At 41.6% G+C, this 16,478-nt stretch overlaps 2 protein-coding genes across 2 annotated transcripts; one reads left to right on the top strand and one right to left on the bottom strand.

Annotated features, from left to right (window-relative positions):
* Window positions 1–1,133: 1,133 nt before the first annotated feature.
* Window positions 1,134–3,648, bottom strand: LOC143527516 (regulator of cell cycle RGCC). Its single transcript, XM_077022785.1, has 5 exons — window positions 3,523–3,648; window positions 3,157–3,330; window positions 2,764–2,844; window positions 2,284–2,349; window positions 1,134–1,851 (listed from the first exon to the last, which is right to left on the bottom strand). The coding sequence occupies exons 1-5, from the start codon at window positions 3,542–3,544 to the stop codon at window positions 1,844–1,846; spliced, it is 351 nt and encodes a 116-aa protein (XP_076878900.1). The 5' UTR covers window positions 3,545–3,648; the 3' UTR covers window positions 1,134–1,843.
* Window positions 3,649–4,320: 672 nt separating this feature from the next.
* Window positions 4,321–7,063, top strand: pcdh20l (protocadherin 20-like). The gene is given in 9 exon segments (XM_077021049.1): window positions 4,321–4,341; window positions 4,775–4,844; window positions 4,847–5,398; window positions 5,401–5,513; window positions 5,515–5,899; window positions 5,902–5,961; window positions 5,964–6,341; window positions 6,344–6,500; window positions 6,502–7,063. Coding segments are annotated over 9 exon segments (2,298 nt in total).
* The last annotated feature ends 9,415 nt before the right edge of the window (window positions 7,064–16,478 follow it).

The following is a 16,478-nucleotide window of genomic DNA, read 5'->3' as shown; positions in this document are numbered from 1 at the left end:
TTTATACAGATTTTTCTTGTTAAATCACATGACATTTTTAAATAAACAGTTTGTTCTGGTAATTGTAATACACTTTCCCTGTCATTTTAAAATACAGGAAAAAACTGTAAAATTTATTGGGAAAAACCTGTAAAAAAACTGTTTTTTTTTACAGTGTAGTGCCATGACCAGGACTTTTTCCCCTAGTGCCATGACCAGGACTTTTTCCCCTAGTGCCATGACCAGTACTTTTTCCCCTAGGTGGCCTGCTAGATCAAATGCATTGAAACAAATGGCAATAAACAGTGCATAATCTCTTCCTCTGGAGAACAGTGTACAACAATGATACCTGATTAGCACTGGGACCACATGTTTCAGCTCACCAGTAAACATTTTAAGCATTCTTCAAATAAGGGAGACAACGCAAGATGCAGACTGATTTCGCAGGTTGAAAGAAAAGTTGCATATTCATTGTTGCATTCAAACAGTATTTGTAATCTCTGATTTCAACAGAAGTAAAATTCCACCTCCAAGAGCTTATTTATTCTCGTCCCTAGATTTACATGCCCCTAAATATAGTTGCTTGATGTAATGATCACATGCTACAAGTACCTGTAATAAATCATTAAACAGCTCATAACAGCCAGTTGCAGTAAAGAGGCAAGACTGCTTCCTACTAACCTCGGGGGACGTGGGACACGCTTCCTCTTTATGTGGCCAGTTTCTCAGAGAGCAAGAATTTGGTTTGCTGCATATTATATAACACTGCAAATCTGTTCCAAACTGTGCAAAAGCCAAATCTGATGTGAACTGAGCAACAAGGTATTGAATATCTTTTCAATACCTTCAACCTTCAATATCCTGTATATTTATGTTATACAGGAGTACAGGATGGAGAGCACTGCTGACATTTTCGGTTTTAAATGAACCACTGTATGATGAGCTATAAAAAAAAGCAGGTTGGGCCAAGAGGGTGGCTGACACACTTCCTGTAAAGGCGGTTGATAAACCACAATTTCCTTGTTTGTTTGCACATTGTAAACCAGAAGCCAAATCATATCTCTTAACTGTCTTACTGAGATATTGAGGAAAACATGGTTAGAGGATAGAAAAAAAAATGCTTTCAATAAATGAACCCAAAAGTTAAAAAAAAATTTCATTATAAAATTTTATTACATTTCAAATTTCAAGTTTTAATTATTTACAAATATAGAAAATTGTCAGTAAGAAATCTTTACATTTGAACTACAAATGTTATGTACATAAATGTAGTATTACAGTAATCACAATATAAGAACAATTCTGAACTAGCTGCCTCAAGGACTCCAACTGGGATTACACATCACTCTGCAAACACTGTTGGGACTCTTAAAATGTCACTGTTGACTGCGTATAAAAGTTTGTGAGATCTTGAGCAGACACTCTTCCAAATGGCCATATTCGTTACAAGTTAATTATTACTTAACAAATCTTTTCAATTTGGAAACTCAACTGACTTCTAAAGAGTGTGAAATGTGCTAATCATAGACAAAAGACTTCAGCCTGTTTCAGGAGTGTTCTTGTTCAAGCCTATACTGTGTGACTCATTCACACTAAGGAACAGTTAACAAAAGTACTAATGTTGTTTAGTCTAATAAGTTGGGCTAAAATAAAGTCATGCTAGCTGGTTCTAGCCTGGGCCTGTTTTCCATATTAGCATTTTTGGGTGAACTACTCTTTTAATATCCTGCTCAATGTAAGCAGTTTTATCTTGGGAGAAGATATCACAGATGCCAGTTGTTAGGAAGCTCTTTCGGGTCTCGTGTGTTTGTGTGCATGCTGGTAGTCTCTGCTCCCATTCCGCAATCACATGAGCTTCATCTACTCACATCTCTGTTAGGAAAAGTAAAGTTGTGACTGCTCAGAACAAAAAGGGAGTGAAGTGGTGAGAGTTAGTGTGCTCAAACCTTCTACTTATGTCTGAAGACTTGTGATTCATGAGCTGCACTTGTTTCTCCAGTGATAGCATTGACTGGCCTTTTGTTGAGGGTGGCCCTCAGGGCTAATTTAGTGGCAAGACTGTTACACTCCCAATGGACATTTCTTATCAATGAATTGATCCTAATTCAAGCTCTACTAGTCTGTAAAGAGTTGATTTTCATTGGTGCAGCATTTCCATGTCACAAAATATGTATAAATGTTAGAGACTGTACAATCTACCCAAATATTTGGAAAATGACCAACAGATTCTGGGTATTGTGTGTACTATGTTGTCCTCATAAAACATTCTCTTTCATGCATTTATAATCAGGACGGTGGTCCTACCTGCTAGCTCTTTGTCCAAGTTCTCGATGAAACTCTGTAGATCTGATGTGTCCCCAAGCTTGGCAGCTGTAAGGGCCAAGGGGGGAGTGATAGAGAAGGGGGAACTTAGTGAGGACTCTGGAGTGTGGGAATGTGTAGACAAGATACTAAGTGGCAATTTCATTGGAATATTCTATATTGTAAGAAATGCGTTCTGACAGAACTACATAAGGGAATCGTGGGGGAGGCCGAACTCAAATCTCTCATCTCTCCCAGAAGCAGCAAATTCACAGTTGTCTGTGCAAACGCCTTTGAACTTGACTTGAAAATAATAAATGTCTCATAAAACAATGCATATCAAAGCACAGTTAGCATGATGCACATGAGGTATTGTCCTCCTCCCTTCAAACACATACACACATGCACTCATTTACATGCACGCCAATGCCCACAGCTTTGTTGTATAAATGTGATAGCTATTAGGATCGAAACGTAATATACCTTTCTGTGCAGCTGTCATACTTGAGGTGTTGAGCTCCTCCACACTAGCATTTAGGCTGTTTCCGTGGGATGGCTCGCTGCCTGAGTGGGAGAAGCACAAGTAGTGAGCGAAAAAAAGATTATTTAATGTTCCTATATCTTCAATATTCAATACTTGACATTCGTCAGAAATATAGGTTTAAAATTATATTAACTAATGTGGAGCTGTAGCCATTTTAATTTCGTTTTATGTTCATGTTTTGTCTTTACATTACAAATCAGTCTTCAACTCGAGACAAACTGCTGAAATGGTTTATGATAATAAAAACTCCAGATTACAAACTTTCACGACCAAAAGAGGTAATCACAAATGGTTCACAAATATTCTATGTTTTTTGAACAGAAGACACTCACCGTCGTCTACGTCGTCAATGCCGCTGTCACTCACGCCATCGTTGAGTCCAGAGCGTCGTTTGGCCTCGCTGAGGTGATGTTCGTAAGAACACAGCACACTCTGAGACGGAGCGCACAATTCCTCGGCAACCTCATTAAATTGCTGAAGAAGATCCCCCAGCTCCATCTCAAAGTCTAGAGTTTGACATGTGCATAATTCTAGTTCAGTTAAGTTAGTTAATGACTAGTTCAGTTAAGTTCAGTTAAGTCTAGTTCAGTTAAGTTCGTTAAATTCGTTAATCCGATATATTTAAGGATACTTTCTAACTTAATGTGGGTACCTAAAGATATTGCTTAGACAAATTAAAAGAGAAAATGATAACTGACCTGAAAAGTTTGCGGCAGACATGCTTTATGGAACCTCTTGGTTTATAGTAAATTTTTGAGAACTCAAGTTTGTGATCTTTATATATATTTTGTGAAACGGAACTGCGCTTCAGCCAATGAGGTCGCAGTGACGTCTGACGCTGTATGTAATGTCGGCAGCATCAACGTTTCCTTCATGCGAAGGGTTTCCACACCGCCTACAAATAGGAATGTTCCTACAGGCCTACGTTATTGGGTAGACAAGAATCCTTTCTGTAAAATAATGTAGAAATAACTTTGTTGTTTGGGACTTTTTTGAGAACATTATTTCGGATGTTTTCAGTGTGGAAGGGATACTACGTTTACTGTTTCGAGCCTGGTCAGTCATATCCATCCAGCGCCTCACGATGGCGACACAAGAATACAGTCGGCATTCCAACACCGATTTCAGTTCAAGTGTCAAAAATCTTTTTATGTAGCAAATATATCATTATTTTAAAAATTAATAGGCGGTTGAGAGACTGTCCTGCATTTAAATTCGTCCATTAGTAAACTCGTTCTGTAACAACTTTTCAGACTTTAGTAGACAACTTTTGAGACGTGTTCTTTAAAAGCGCTACTGTTTTCTGAAGCCAACATGAATACGTAATGTGAAAAACAGAATGTAATCAGACCAGTCTTTCCCCGGGGATGTGAATCTCCTTTAAGTACCTGCAGTGAAGCTTAAATCTTCCCACCTTCCGAAAGGTTCGTTAGACTTGGGCTTCCTGCTGCACGGTTAACATGTCTATAGAACGGGCAGATGTGGGCCACGGAAAAATGAACTTGTCTTTATTACAGGTATTCTTGCATAATTAGAATTTCGATCAAGTTAAACATAGGCTATTAAGAAAAAAATTGTTGCCTGTCTATTTCAGCTATTTTCTTTTATTCAAAGCTGAGCCGGAGACGAGGCAAAAGTCCATGTTTCCTTTGTGGAATTACCCGTAAGGAACATTAATTAATGCGAAATGTTTTGCTTATTAACTTTTTTATTAGGCTTTGTTTCAGTAAATGTGAACCTGGGTATTAATCAGTTTCCCTGTTATAGTGAATCAGAACACGGCTGTCATGGTTCAGCTGAAGGTTTTGGTGTTTTGTTTTTTTACATTCATAATAGTTTAAATATTATATGGTCAAAAATGCTTTTCTTTGTTTCCTTTCCTTTTTCCTGCTAAACCTTTTTTTCCTCGTTTTTATTTGTATTTATTTGTTTGCTTCTTTTTTTACTTAGAGGGTGCTTCTTGTATTGTCTGTCAGGCAAGTCGAATGTCTCACTCTGCTACATTTCTCAACACTGGAGGAGTTCAGATAGGCAGCCTGAGCAGAGTGTATTCTCCCCCATACCAGCTATTTGTGAATTCATACCTGAGAGTGAACAAAGAAACAGGGAACCTGTACACAACTGAACAGAAACTTGATCGGGAAGCCTTGTGTCCGTCACAGAAGGCTGGACACTGTATCATCTCGGACAATGTGCTTGTTGGCCCTGAACATGTGGTGAAGATAACCGTAGTTGTGGAGGATATTAATGATAATGCTCCTTATTTTGAAATTTGTGAAATCCATTTAAAGATTCCTGAGGATGTGGCTGTGGGAGCAAGGTTCCTGTTGGATAAAAAGTCTCAGGATGACGATGTTGGCAGCAATGGAGAGATTAGTTACCATTTGGCTGGAGCTGCAGGCTTTTTCAGTGTGTCTCAGGAAGGATCAGATCTTATGCTGATTGTGGAAATCAGACTAGACCGGGAGGCTCAAGATGAGCACCGCGTGTTGCTCATGGCTGTGGACAGTGGTCCTGTACCTCAGAGCGCTACAGCAACTCTCATCATCACAGTGATGGACATTGATGATCACTGCCACAGTTTAGCAGTGACAACCCTCACAATGCCACAGTGCCTGGAGGAGCGATTCAGGGCTCAATAGTGGCCCAGTTACTAGCCACAGACCAAGACCTGGGTGACAACGCTCAGCGCTCAGATCACCTATTCCTTCAGTCCTCATATCTCAGACCAGGCAAAAATACTTTTCCATCTTGATAGCATCACAGGAAAGACAACCTTAGCCATAAATGTGAGTTTGGACAGCCCAGAGAAACATGTGCTGAGAGTGGTTGCAAATAGTCCACATTGCTCAGCAGCACAAGAACAGATAACAGTGTACATGCAGGCAGTACCCAGCCCGGAGACAACGATTGAGATCAAGTTTCTAGTGGAGGATCCAAACCAAACAATAATGTTACAGGAGAATGAGCCCCCCAGTCTCTTGTCTATTTTACGGGTGAGAGACATCCCAAACTTTCAGGGGGTTTTGTCCTTAGGGACAGACGACACAGCATTCACTTTGAAGATGCAAGGAAACAACTGCTTTCAACATTAAAGCCTCTAGACTATGAGCTATGTAGTGACTATCATGTTACTGTTACCAAGGCAGTCGTGTGTGTGGAAGGAAAGTGATCAAAGTGAAGGTTAAAGATGTAAATGGTAATTAACCCCATTTTGAGCAGCCTCATTATCATGCGCAGATAGAGGAAAACAATAAGCCTGGAATATTTTTAATGCAAGTTAGAGCAACTGATGCAGAAACCCAGCTCTATGGAGAAGTGTCTTACTGGATGGTTCATAATAGCCCTGTTGCCTTCAGTATTAATGAAACAACAGGTGTGATGTCAGTATCAGAACCTTTGGATAGAGAACAGCAGGGCACATATGTCCTCACAGTTCTGGCCAGGGACCATGGCACCCCATCCCTGGAGGCTCTAGTGTCTGTGACTGTCCTGGACCAGAATGATAACCAGCCAACCACCACGCTGAACGCCTGGCCCAGGTTGGGAAGATCCAGGTGGAAGATGCTGATGAAGGTGCCAATGGGACAGTTGAGCAGGTGTGGGTGCTGGATGAACACGTACCCTTCACAGTAGACAGAGAGCAGCTGACACTTCGCTGCATAGATGATTTGGATCAACCAGCCACAGATCATTTTTCCCACCAGCAATGACTCCTGCCACTGTGTATCAGCCAGCACCAAGCCTGGCATCACAGTCACCAAGATCTACGCAGTCGATCATGACTTGGGTGTTAACTCTGAAATCACGTACCAGATTATATCCATCAAGTCAGCCAGTCCATTTCAGATTGATCCACATTTAGGAGATATCATGCTGTCATGGCACATCGCGAGCAGGGACTACAGCATGCACCATCTGTTGATCCAGGTGAGTGACAAGAGAAGACCTACAGCCCTGCAGTCCACCGTGTGGATCCACCTGTTAGTCAACGAGAGGTTGGAGAAGTGCAACCTCACCAGCATTCCTGACTACTTACTCAACGTCTTAAAGACAGCAGACTCAGAAACATACTAAGACTGTCTAGGAGAGGCCTGGCTCTTCCTGTTGTGTGGGCTTGGTCTGGTAGTGTTGTCAGCATGCATGCTTCTGGTCACCACTGTGATTTGTGTGAGGCAGAGAAAGTTGGGACAAAAAAGAATAAGTTCAAGAAAGCATGAACTGAAACCTTTAAATTAAAGAAAACTTCTATTGCACACAAGCTCACATGAACATTTTAAGGTAAATAATAAACATGAAATCTACTCATTCTGCATTGCTGTACTTCCTGATTTAAGGACACTGGAAACAGTGTAACGGTGCAAAACAGTGGGAGAACCGAGCACTGAGACCCCAAACATAAAGACATTCAGTAATGCAAGAAAGATCTAAAACAATGTGAAAATGAATTCAACTACAGGAAAACATGCTGTCCACCAATGCCACTTTCTCACATAAACCAATTGAATTTGGTCTATCAATTTGATTTGGTGCTACAATTAAAGAAAATATATGAGTTTGTTTTTGGAAAGTCTTGGTAAGATAGAAAACAACATAAAATAGTATTTCATTCTTGTTGTTGATTTTAACATACACATTAATGATCACAACGACAATTAAACCAAGGGTCTCATATTGGACCCTTTTGGTCTCTTTAATTAGGAAATGAGACTAGAGATGAGTGTTGGTTATTAAATGATGATGTGTGAATGGAACATGAGATGGAAGCTATTAAACAGTTAGCAGTGTAGATTTTTAAAGCAGCAAGGATATAAACTTTACTATACTTTACTATAAAGAATAAAGTGCCAAAAAGCAAAAACATATGTAAGTTGCAATAAATGCAAAGATGCAAGTTGTACAAACACAGTAATACAGCAGCATATGTAAATGTAATATAAAAAACTTGAGTAGAGACTACAGTGTGTGTGTGTGTGTGTGTGTGTGTGTGTGTGTGTGTGTGTGTGTGTGTGTGTGTGTGTGTGTCAGAGACTTCAGTTGCGCAGTCTGGCTTGTGGAATGAAACTGTTATGCAGTCTGGTTGTGTTGGTCCCAGATGGTAGGAGAGCAAAGTCCATGTGATGGGTGAGAACCTCCACAACACTACATGTGATGGGTGAGAACCTCCACAACACTGCATGTGATGGGTGAGAACCTCCACAACACTACATGTGATGGGTGAGAACCTCCACAACACTACATGTGATGGGTGAGAACCTCCACAACACTGCATGTGATGGGTGAGAACCTCCACAACACTACATGTGATGGGTGAGAACCTCCACACTGCATGTGATGGGTGAGAACCTCCACACTGCATGTGATGGGTGAGAACCTCCACAACACTACATGTGATGGGTGAGAACCTCCACAACACTGCATGTGATGGGTGAGAACCTCCACAACACTGCATGTGATGGGTGAGAACCTCCACACTGCATGTGATGGGTGAGAACCTCCACAACACTACATGTGATGGGTGAGAACCTCCACAACACTGCATGTGATGGGTGAGAACCTCCACAACACTGCATGTGATGGGTGAGAACCTCCACACTGCATGTGATGGGTGAGAACCTCCACAACACTGCATGTGATGGGTGAGAACCTCCACAACACTACATGTGATGGGTGAGAACCTCCACAACACTACATGTGATGGGTGAGAATCTCCACACTGCATGTGATGGGTGAGAACCTCCACAACACTGCATTTGATGGGTGAGAACCTCCACAACACTACATGTGATGGGTGAGAACCTCCACAACACTGCATGTGATGGGTGAGAACCTCCACAACACTACATGCTTTGCGGGTGTGGCAGGTTTGGGAAATGTCTGTTGAAAGAGAGACCCCCATGATCTTTTCAGCTGTTCTCACTACTCGCTGCAGTCTTTCGGTCTGATGCCATACAATTCCTGAATCAGACAGTGATACAACTGCTCAGGATGCTTTCAATGGTTCTTCTGTAGAATGAGGATGGGAGGTGGCAGGTGACCTTTCCTCAGTATCCTCAGAAAGTGGAGACGTTGGTGAGCTATCTTGGTGATCACATTGGTATTGAGGGTTATAGCTTTTATTTTTGCAGCCACTGTTAAGGTTATAGATTTGTCAGGTAGTTATTTTGTGTCGTTTGATATGTGACCCTCACTAGAACTTAATACACGATGCATCAGTTTTAAGAAGATAAGAAATTTGTAAATGGCAGCATAAATAAACATTTTTCATGACACTTTTCATGAGTCAAATGGGCCAATACAAACATGGGATTGGTGAAACCATTAGAATGTCTTTATCCACCAATGGCCCAGTGACCTATCCACATAAACTTATCATGACAATGTCCCATTTTAGTTCAGCTTTTAAAAATGAAATTTAATTTATAAAGTAGGCTACTTTACTTGCCTTGATCATTTACTGCTTAACATCTTAAAGAATATGTTTCACTCAGTAGCAACTGATATACCTCAGATGGTAAACACCTTACTCTTATTGGGCATTTTTCCTAACTCACTAAAAACTGCAGTTGTGAAGCTTCTAATAAAAAGAAAAAATGGAAGTGTAATTATTTGTTCCTTGTCCGAGTCAATGATCAGACGATTAGAATCAGTGCGACGTTTTATTCACGAACATACAAAGTACCAAAACGAAACTGAGCAAGTAACTCACGGGGTGCACAAGGAGAGAGGACCAACACCGAGCATTCTGATTGGCTATGCATTAGAACACATGCAGATACGGTGGCCCATAGTGATCAATCATTTAGACAAATGATCTACATTCCTTTCCTTTAGCATGCATCTCCACATGAAATAAATCAGCACTGTTTAAATACTAACATGAAACATTTCTTACCATGTTGTTTAAAGATTTAACACACAACACACAATAATGTAGTCTTTGATATCAAACAGCATATCAAACTGAATTAACACGTTCCTCCCAAGAGGACATATTCATAATACTATCACAGCATGAATAAAATAATTTAGTGCCAACATCCAATAAACATTACATACATATAAATCCTATTGCATGTATTTTGGGTTGGGTCTGCTGATGCGGCCTGATCGTGTCATGTAGGGTACATTGCTATTCTCAGTGGGGATATGTGTTGTTGGTCTGACCTGTGATGGTGATGTGTGTTGTGACTGCATAATGATTGACTCTGGTGTGTGTGTGGTGTTGTGGGGAACACTGTTTGTTGTGAAAGTGTTCTCAGAGTCCAGGTGCTCAGTGTGCAGTTGTGGTGGCGGTTCTGCAACAGGAAGAATGTGTCTACGATTCCTACTATATGTACTATATGTTGGATTGAATGATGTAGGAACGGGGCTCCTTGCACATCTCCTTCACAGTCCCAAGTTTGGCATGACCTTTGGGGGTCTGCAAACGGACCACTTGTCCTTCTTGGAGAGGCTGTAGCTGGTGACTTGACCTGTCGTAGTGGCACTTTAGAGCGAGCCGCTTGTTGAGAAGCTGTGCACTGACTTGCTGGGTGCTTTTTGGGGATGGTTCTAGTAGTTTTGTACATACAGGGATGGCTGCGCGTGTTTGACGTGACATCAGACGTTCAGCAGGTGAGCCCAATGTTGGATCACGGGGGACGTTCTGGAGGTTCAGAAGATTGAGGAATACATCGGTTCCATCTCTCTGAGATTTTTCCATCAGCTGCTTGGCACTGCGGACTGCTCTCTCCGCAAGGCCGTTTGACTGGGGATACTCAGGGCTGCTGGTAGCATGGATGAAATCCCATTGTTTGGCAAAATCCTTGAAATAGCGGCTAGTATATTGTCTAGCATTGTCAGAGAACAGGATGTGTGGTGTACCATGGACCGAGAAATGTCTCTTCAATTTAGAGATCACAGTTGATGATGTCATGTCACGGAGAAGGTCGATTTCGAACCATCCGGAATATGAATCCACCAGCACCTGGTATTGTTTGCCCTGCCACTCAAATATGTCTGTGGCTACTGTGGACCATGGAAGTCCTGGAACTGGCTGGAGCTGAAGAGGTTCTTTTTGCTGATGAGACTTAGTGCTGTTACACACTGCACATGAGAGTAATTCCTCAGTTATGTCTTGAGACATAGTTGGCCAAAAGATGACACTTCTAGCTCTGCACTTGGTCGCTTCAACACCTGGGTGGCCTTTGTGCACAATGTTGATGTATTCTTTATGCAGGGATTTGGGAATGACTGCCTTGTGACCCTTCATGATGATACCATCCTCCACTGCGAGTTCATCTCTGTAAGGGAAGAAGAGACCGACAGCAGGCTGGACTAAGTTTTGTCTGATGGGCCATCCTCGCTGGATGACTGCACTGAGGGCCTGTAGCACATCGTCCTCTGCTGTGTGCCTTCGGAGTTCCTCTAGACGAGCTGTGGAGATATAACTGACTGACATGACTTCATAAGTGTCGTTTTCAGGAGGGCTCTGGGAGATTTGAGAGCGTGGAGCTCTTGAAAGCGTATCTGCAACATACATGTATTTGCCCTTTTTGTACACCAAGTTAATGTCATAGCTCTGAAGCCGGAGTAGCATTCTCTGGAGACGGGCAGGGGCTGCGGGAATCGGTTTCTTCAAGATAGTCACCAGAGGCTGGTGGTCAGTTTCCACAATTGTGGGCTTTCCGTATACATAGTCCCTGAATTTTGTGCACGCAAATACAACTGCTAGAAGCTCCTTCTCAATTTGTACGTAACGTGTCTCTGCATCTGTGAGGACACGTGACGCAAACGCTACTGGTCTTCCATTTTGCATGCATGCAGCTCCTAGCCTATAACATGATGCGTCATAGGTGAGCGTGATTGGCTCCCTGACATCATAGTACGCTAATACTGGTGGGCTGGATAAGCATGACTTTAGGCGATCGAAGGCCTCCTGGTGCTGCTGTAACCAACACCATGCAGTCTCTTTGTGGGTCAACATCCTCAGAGGTGTTGCAATGTCACTCAGGTTTGGGATGTACTTGCCAAGGTAGTTAACCATGCCAAGAAAACGCTGTAGTGATGTGACATCTGTGGGGACTGGCATGTTGGTGATTGCTGCCGTTTTAGAAGGATCAGCTTTTAAGCCTTCACTTGTGAAAATGTGGCCTACATAGGCTACTTGGTCCAGGCGAAATTTGCACTTTTCAGCATTTAACCTGAGATTGATCTCTCTTGCACGGTCAAGAACTCTCTTCAAGTTGGCATCATGTTCAGCTATTCCACGGCCTCCGACAATGATGTCATCGACAATGACTGAGCATGGTTGACCCGCAAACAGGTGTTCCATAGAGCGCTGAAACACCTCGCTTGCAGAGTTAATGCCAAATGGCATCCGTAGAAATCTGTAACGGCCAAATGGAGTGCTGAATGTCGTCAACATTGAGGACTTTTTGTCGAGACGTATTTGCCAAAAGGAATTTTTTGCATCCAGAACAGAGAATACTGTTGCCCCTGACATCTGTGCTGCCACCTCCTCAACACTGCGCATGGGGTGATGAGGTCTCTTCAATGCTGCATTGAGGTCTTTTGGATTTATGCACAGTCTGATGTCCTGCTTGCCCTTCTTATGCGCTGCTACCATGAGACCCAGTCTGTGGGCTCAGTGACTGGTGTTATAACACCTAGACATTGCATGCCTTCAAGTTCAGCTTTTACTCTTTCTTGCATCGCGACAGGGATGCGGTGGGCTGGCCGGACCACAGGCTGTATGCTGGGATCCATCGTCATGGAGTATGTGACTGGAAGTTCTCCGAGCTCGTCATTGAACAGCTCTTTGTACTGTGTGAAAATGTGTGTGCCAAAATCTGTGTTCTCCATAGTGACTTGGTGGACATCAGAACTTATTTTAACAACTCCCATGTCCATACATGCACGAAATCCTAACAGCGGTTGCACCTCTCTGTCCACTATAAAGAAAGGCAATGAATGTCGCTGCTCTTTGAAACAGCATGATAGCATAACCATACCATCAGTCTTAATGGTGGTGCCACCATAAGCAACAAGATTTGCCGTTTTTTTCTGCTTCGCAAATTGCTCGCCATTAGTTACTCGTTTGAAAGTCTCTAGTGGCATTACATTGCATTTTGCACCTGTGTCAACTTTCATTTCAGTGGGCTTGCCGTTTATGTGTACAGTAACAAATCCTTCGTCTTTCTCGTTGTCTATGGGATTGACCCAGTTAACATCGTTTTCAACATGGACTCCATCCACATAGAATGTTCCATCTTCACACGCGTGTTCATCCACTGCTACTTCATGCACAGATTGTTTAAAGTGTGTTTTGTTGGAGTTTCTTTGACTCCGTGATTTGGACTTGCAGCAACTTTTATAATGGTTTAGTTTTTTACAATTATGGCACTGTTACCTGAAAGCTGGACATTTCTCCCGCTTAGCTGCATGACTACTCCCACAATTACTGCAGTTTTTGATGGTCTGGGGAGAGAACTGAGGTTTTGACTGGTGCTTTCTGCTCGAAACTGGCCTTACTGCATCGACACACGCGGCTTGTGTGGCTAGCGTCTTGCTATTTTCTTCTGTCATTTCGTGAATGCGACAGATTGAAATGGCTTTAGTGAGCGTTAATTCGCTATCTCTCAACAGAGATTTTCTTAGAGTCTAGTAATGCCGCATACGATTCGGTCGCAGATAAGCTCATCAGTCAAATCACCAAACTGACAACTTTTAACTTTTATCCTCAAGTCACTGATAAATGCTTCAATGCTCTCACCTTGTTTCTGATTTCTTGAATGGAACTTGTGTCTTTCCATCGTTTTGTTGCTTTGAGTGTTGCATATTTCGCGGAACTTTCTCTTTAAGCATTCCGGGTCTTCTCTGGACTCTGCCGGGGTTAATATTTCGCCGTCCGCTCCGGGCGTGCGAATTTCAGCTGCATAGACAAACGAACGCTCTCGTTCAATGGCTTCTGGTCCAGCAATATTGAGGAGAATATAAGTCTTTGTCTTCGCAGGCTTGTCGAAGTGCGCTGCGGCAATAAAAATATCATACTCCCGCTCGAAAACTCGCCAATTCTCGGCAACATTTTCATTAAAAACGAGAGGTTCAGGCCTACGAAATCCATCGGCCATTATTTCTAGACAGCGTGGTCTTCACAGCTAGCACAGTGGGGGGAAAAAGTAACCGGTTGCCCCTTCAGAAAATACAGGCGAAAAGTCCGAACCATATTCTGACACCATGTAAGTATTTGTTCCTTGTCCGAGTCAATGATCAGACGATTAGAATCAGTGCGACGTTTTATTCACGAACATACAAAGTACCAAAACGAAACTGAGCAAGTAACTCACGGGCTGCACAAGGAGAGAGGACCAACACCGAGCATTCTGATTGGCTATGCATTAGAACACATGCAGATACGGTGGCCCATAGTGATCAATCATTTAGGCAAATGATCTACAGCAGGGGTCACCAACGTGGTGTCGCCCGCGGGCTTGTTTTAAAAACAGCTCACTATATTGCCATGCACCAAAGCGCTGCATCGTTTATGTTTTTGCTGCTATTAGCGATTGTCCGCGGTTGCTAGCGGTCTTCCCGCTAGCAACTAACACGCGCACATAAACCCAATACCCCCTCGCTCAACAACTTTCGTTTCGTTCGTTTCGTTCGTATGTTTTACTTTTGCTCAATCTCAGTTTCAGTTTCAATCTTTTGATACCATTTTTATAGACAGACTTTCTGGACTCTCTGCAACAGTCCTAAAGTTGTTAAGCTCATACCTGCAAGTCAGGAATTACTTTGTGGAAATAGAAAAAAATATTTCTGCAAGAGTCCCAGTTACTTGTGGTGTCATGGCAACAGGAATGAGAGAGGCAGACAAGCTGCATTTTTGGACTCACTATACCCTCAAATTTAAAGAGCTTGTAACCATGGCATTCTTCTAGACTGTGATCTCACAAATCATTGACTAAATAAGCATTTTACCACCTTAAAACAGCAACAAGGTCAACATCTGACCTAGAGAAACTCATCCATTCTTTTATCTCCAAAAGGGTTTAAAACGAATGGCCTCCTAACGGCACTCCCAAAAGAGATTCAAAATGCATTTTCTGGGGATCTCATTCGCTGCAAAATAAGAAAACACATCACCCCCATTGTTAAGACCTTACAATGGCTACCAGTATACTACAAAGTTGACTTTAAGTTATAATTACGAGTCTATAAATTGCTTAATGGTATAGAACTGTATCTATCTGATGTGCTGTGGTGTTATGAGCCAGGTAGAACCCCAGATCAGGGAGAGCCAGTGTTTTCGCTATTATGCTGTTTTTAAATGGAACCAGTTGTCAGAGGACATTTGAAGAGACTCAACACAAGATTATTAGAAACTAAACACTGGAGCAGATCCTGGAGCTCTGCACTTTTGACAGTAAACAGTAAACTTTTAAACTGCACTTTTATTGCTTTTAATTCTTAATTAATTTTTTACAAGTTTTATTTATGCAGTTTTTATATTTTGTTAATCATATTATTTTAAGTCATGTTTTATCTTTAATCTTCCTTTTTTTATTATTCCATTTCATTTTTTATTTTAACGCAATTAGTATTGTCATGCTACAGCCCCGGACCCCTCCCCTTGGGGGTGTGTCTACATAGTCCATGTCCATGTATGTACATGTGGGGGTGTGGTTGTGTGTGTGTGTGTGTGTGTGTGTGTGTGTGTGTTTCACTAGTGTCATTAGTGTTATGTGTTTCAAGCAGATGTTAGTTAAGATCTAATTAAGATATTCAAAGAGTAATTTTTAACATGAACAATAGCCATGATCAGACAGTAATTACAAGAGCAAACCTACATTTTGTGGGTTAAATGCTAAAAGACTATCCAGCTAGAAAGTAATCTTCTGATGCAAAGATTAGAAATTAGATTTCTTCTTAGCAAAATAATCTAATGTTTCTCTTCTAGTAAGGTCAAGTTGTTGTTCCAAGTGAAGCCACACAAATGGGTCAGTAGGATTTGTGGACTGGTGAGAGACAGACTGTTCAAAACACACTGTTATCTGGACCATGCAAATTAGCCCACAGCAGAACATTTAGACTTCCTCACCACTTAATCCACATAAAAGAAGTGGTCAAACTGAGTGAGCTTAAACAGGCATAATACTGCCTTGATTCTGTCTATAAAGTATGATATTTTAGTACTGTAGTATCATTAGTTGTAATAGCAAAAGTAATAGTAAAAGTAGTAGTATTCATTCATTCATTCATTCATTCATTCATTCATTCATTCATTTTATTAATTCCATGAGAAACCTATGCATGCCACTTTTATTATGGCAGAAGCGTTTGCTTCCTCGGGAGAAGATTTGCACTTAAGGAACCACTGTTATAATGCATCCACTTTTTACTGGAAAAACTTTTTCAATTCTTTATTAAAGAAATTTTTTAAAACTATTAAGTACTTCTGTCCTTTGTATTGAGAGCAGAGGAGAGGACAAGAGAAGGAAAGAGAGAAACGAGATTACAAGAAGAAGGTGTGCTAAAGACCTATAAATAATTATAGGTCTGAAGACTTGGTTCCAATACAATGGACTGGACTGTTGGAAAAGTGAGCATATAGAATATTAGTAATGCCCATAAAAATATGTAAGCATGTCTGTATGTTTATGCAGACAGG

This window comes from Brachyhypopomus gauderio, chromosome 11 (genome assembly GCF_052324685.1).
Source record: "Brachyhypopomus gauderio isolate BG-103 chromosome 11, BGAUD_0.2, whole genome shotgun sequence".
In the NCBI taxonomy this organism is placed as follows: domain Eukaryota; kingdom Metazoa; phylum Chordata; class Actinopteri; order Gymnotiformes; family Hypopomidae; genus Brachyhypopomus; species Brachyhypopomus gauderio.
The sequence above is the reverse complement of the archived record's forward strand: the minus strand, read 5'-3'. Positions and strand labels throughout refer to the sequence as shown.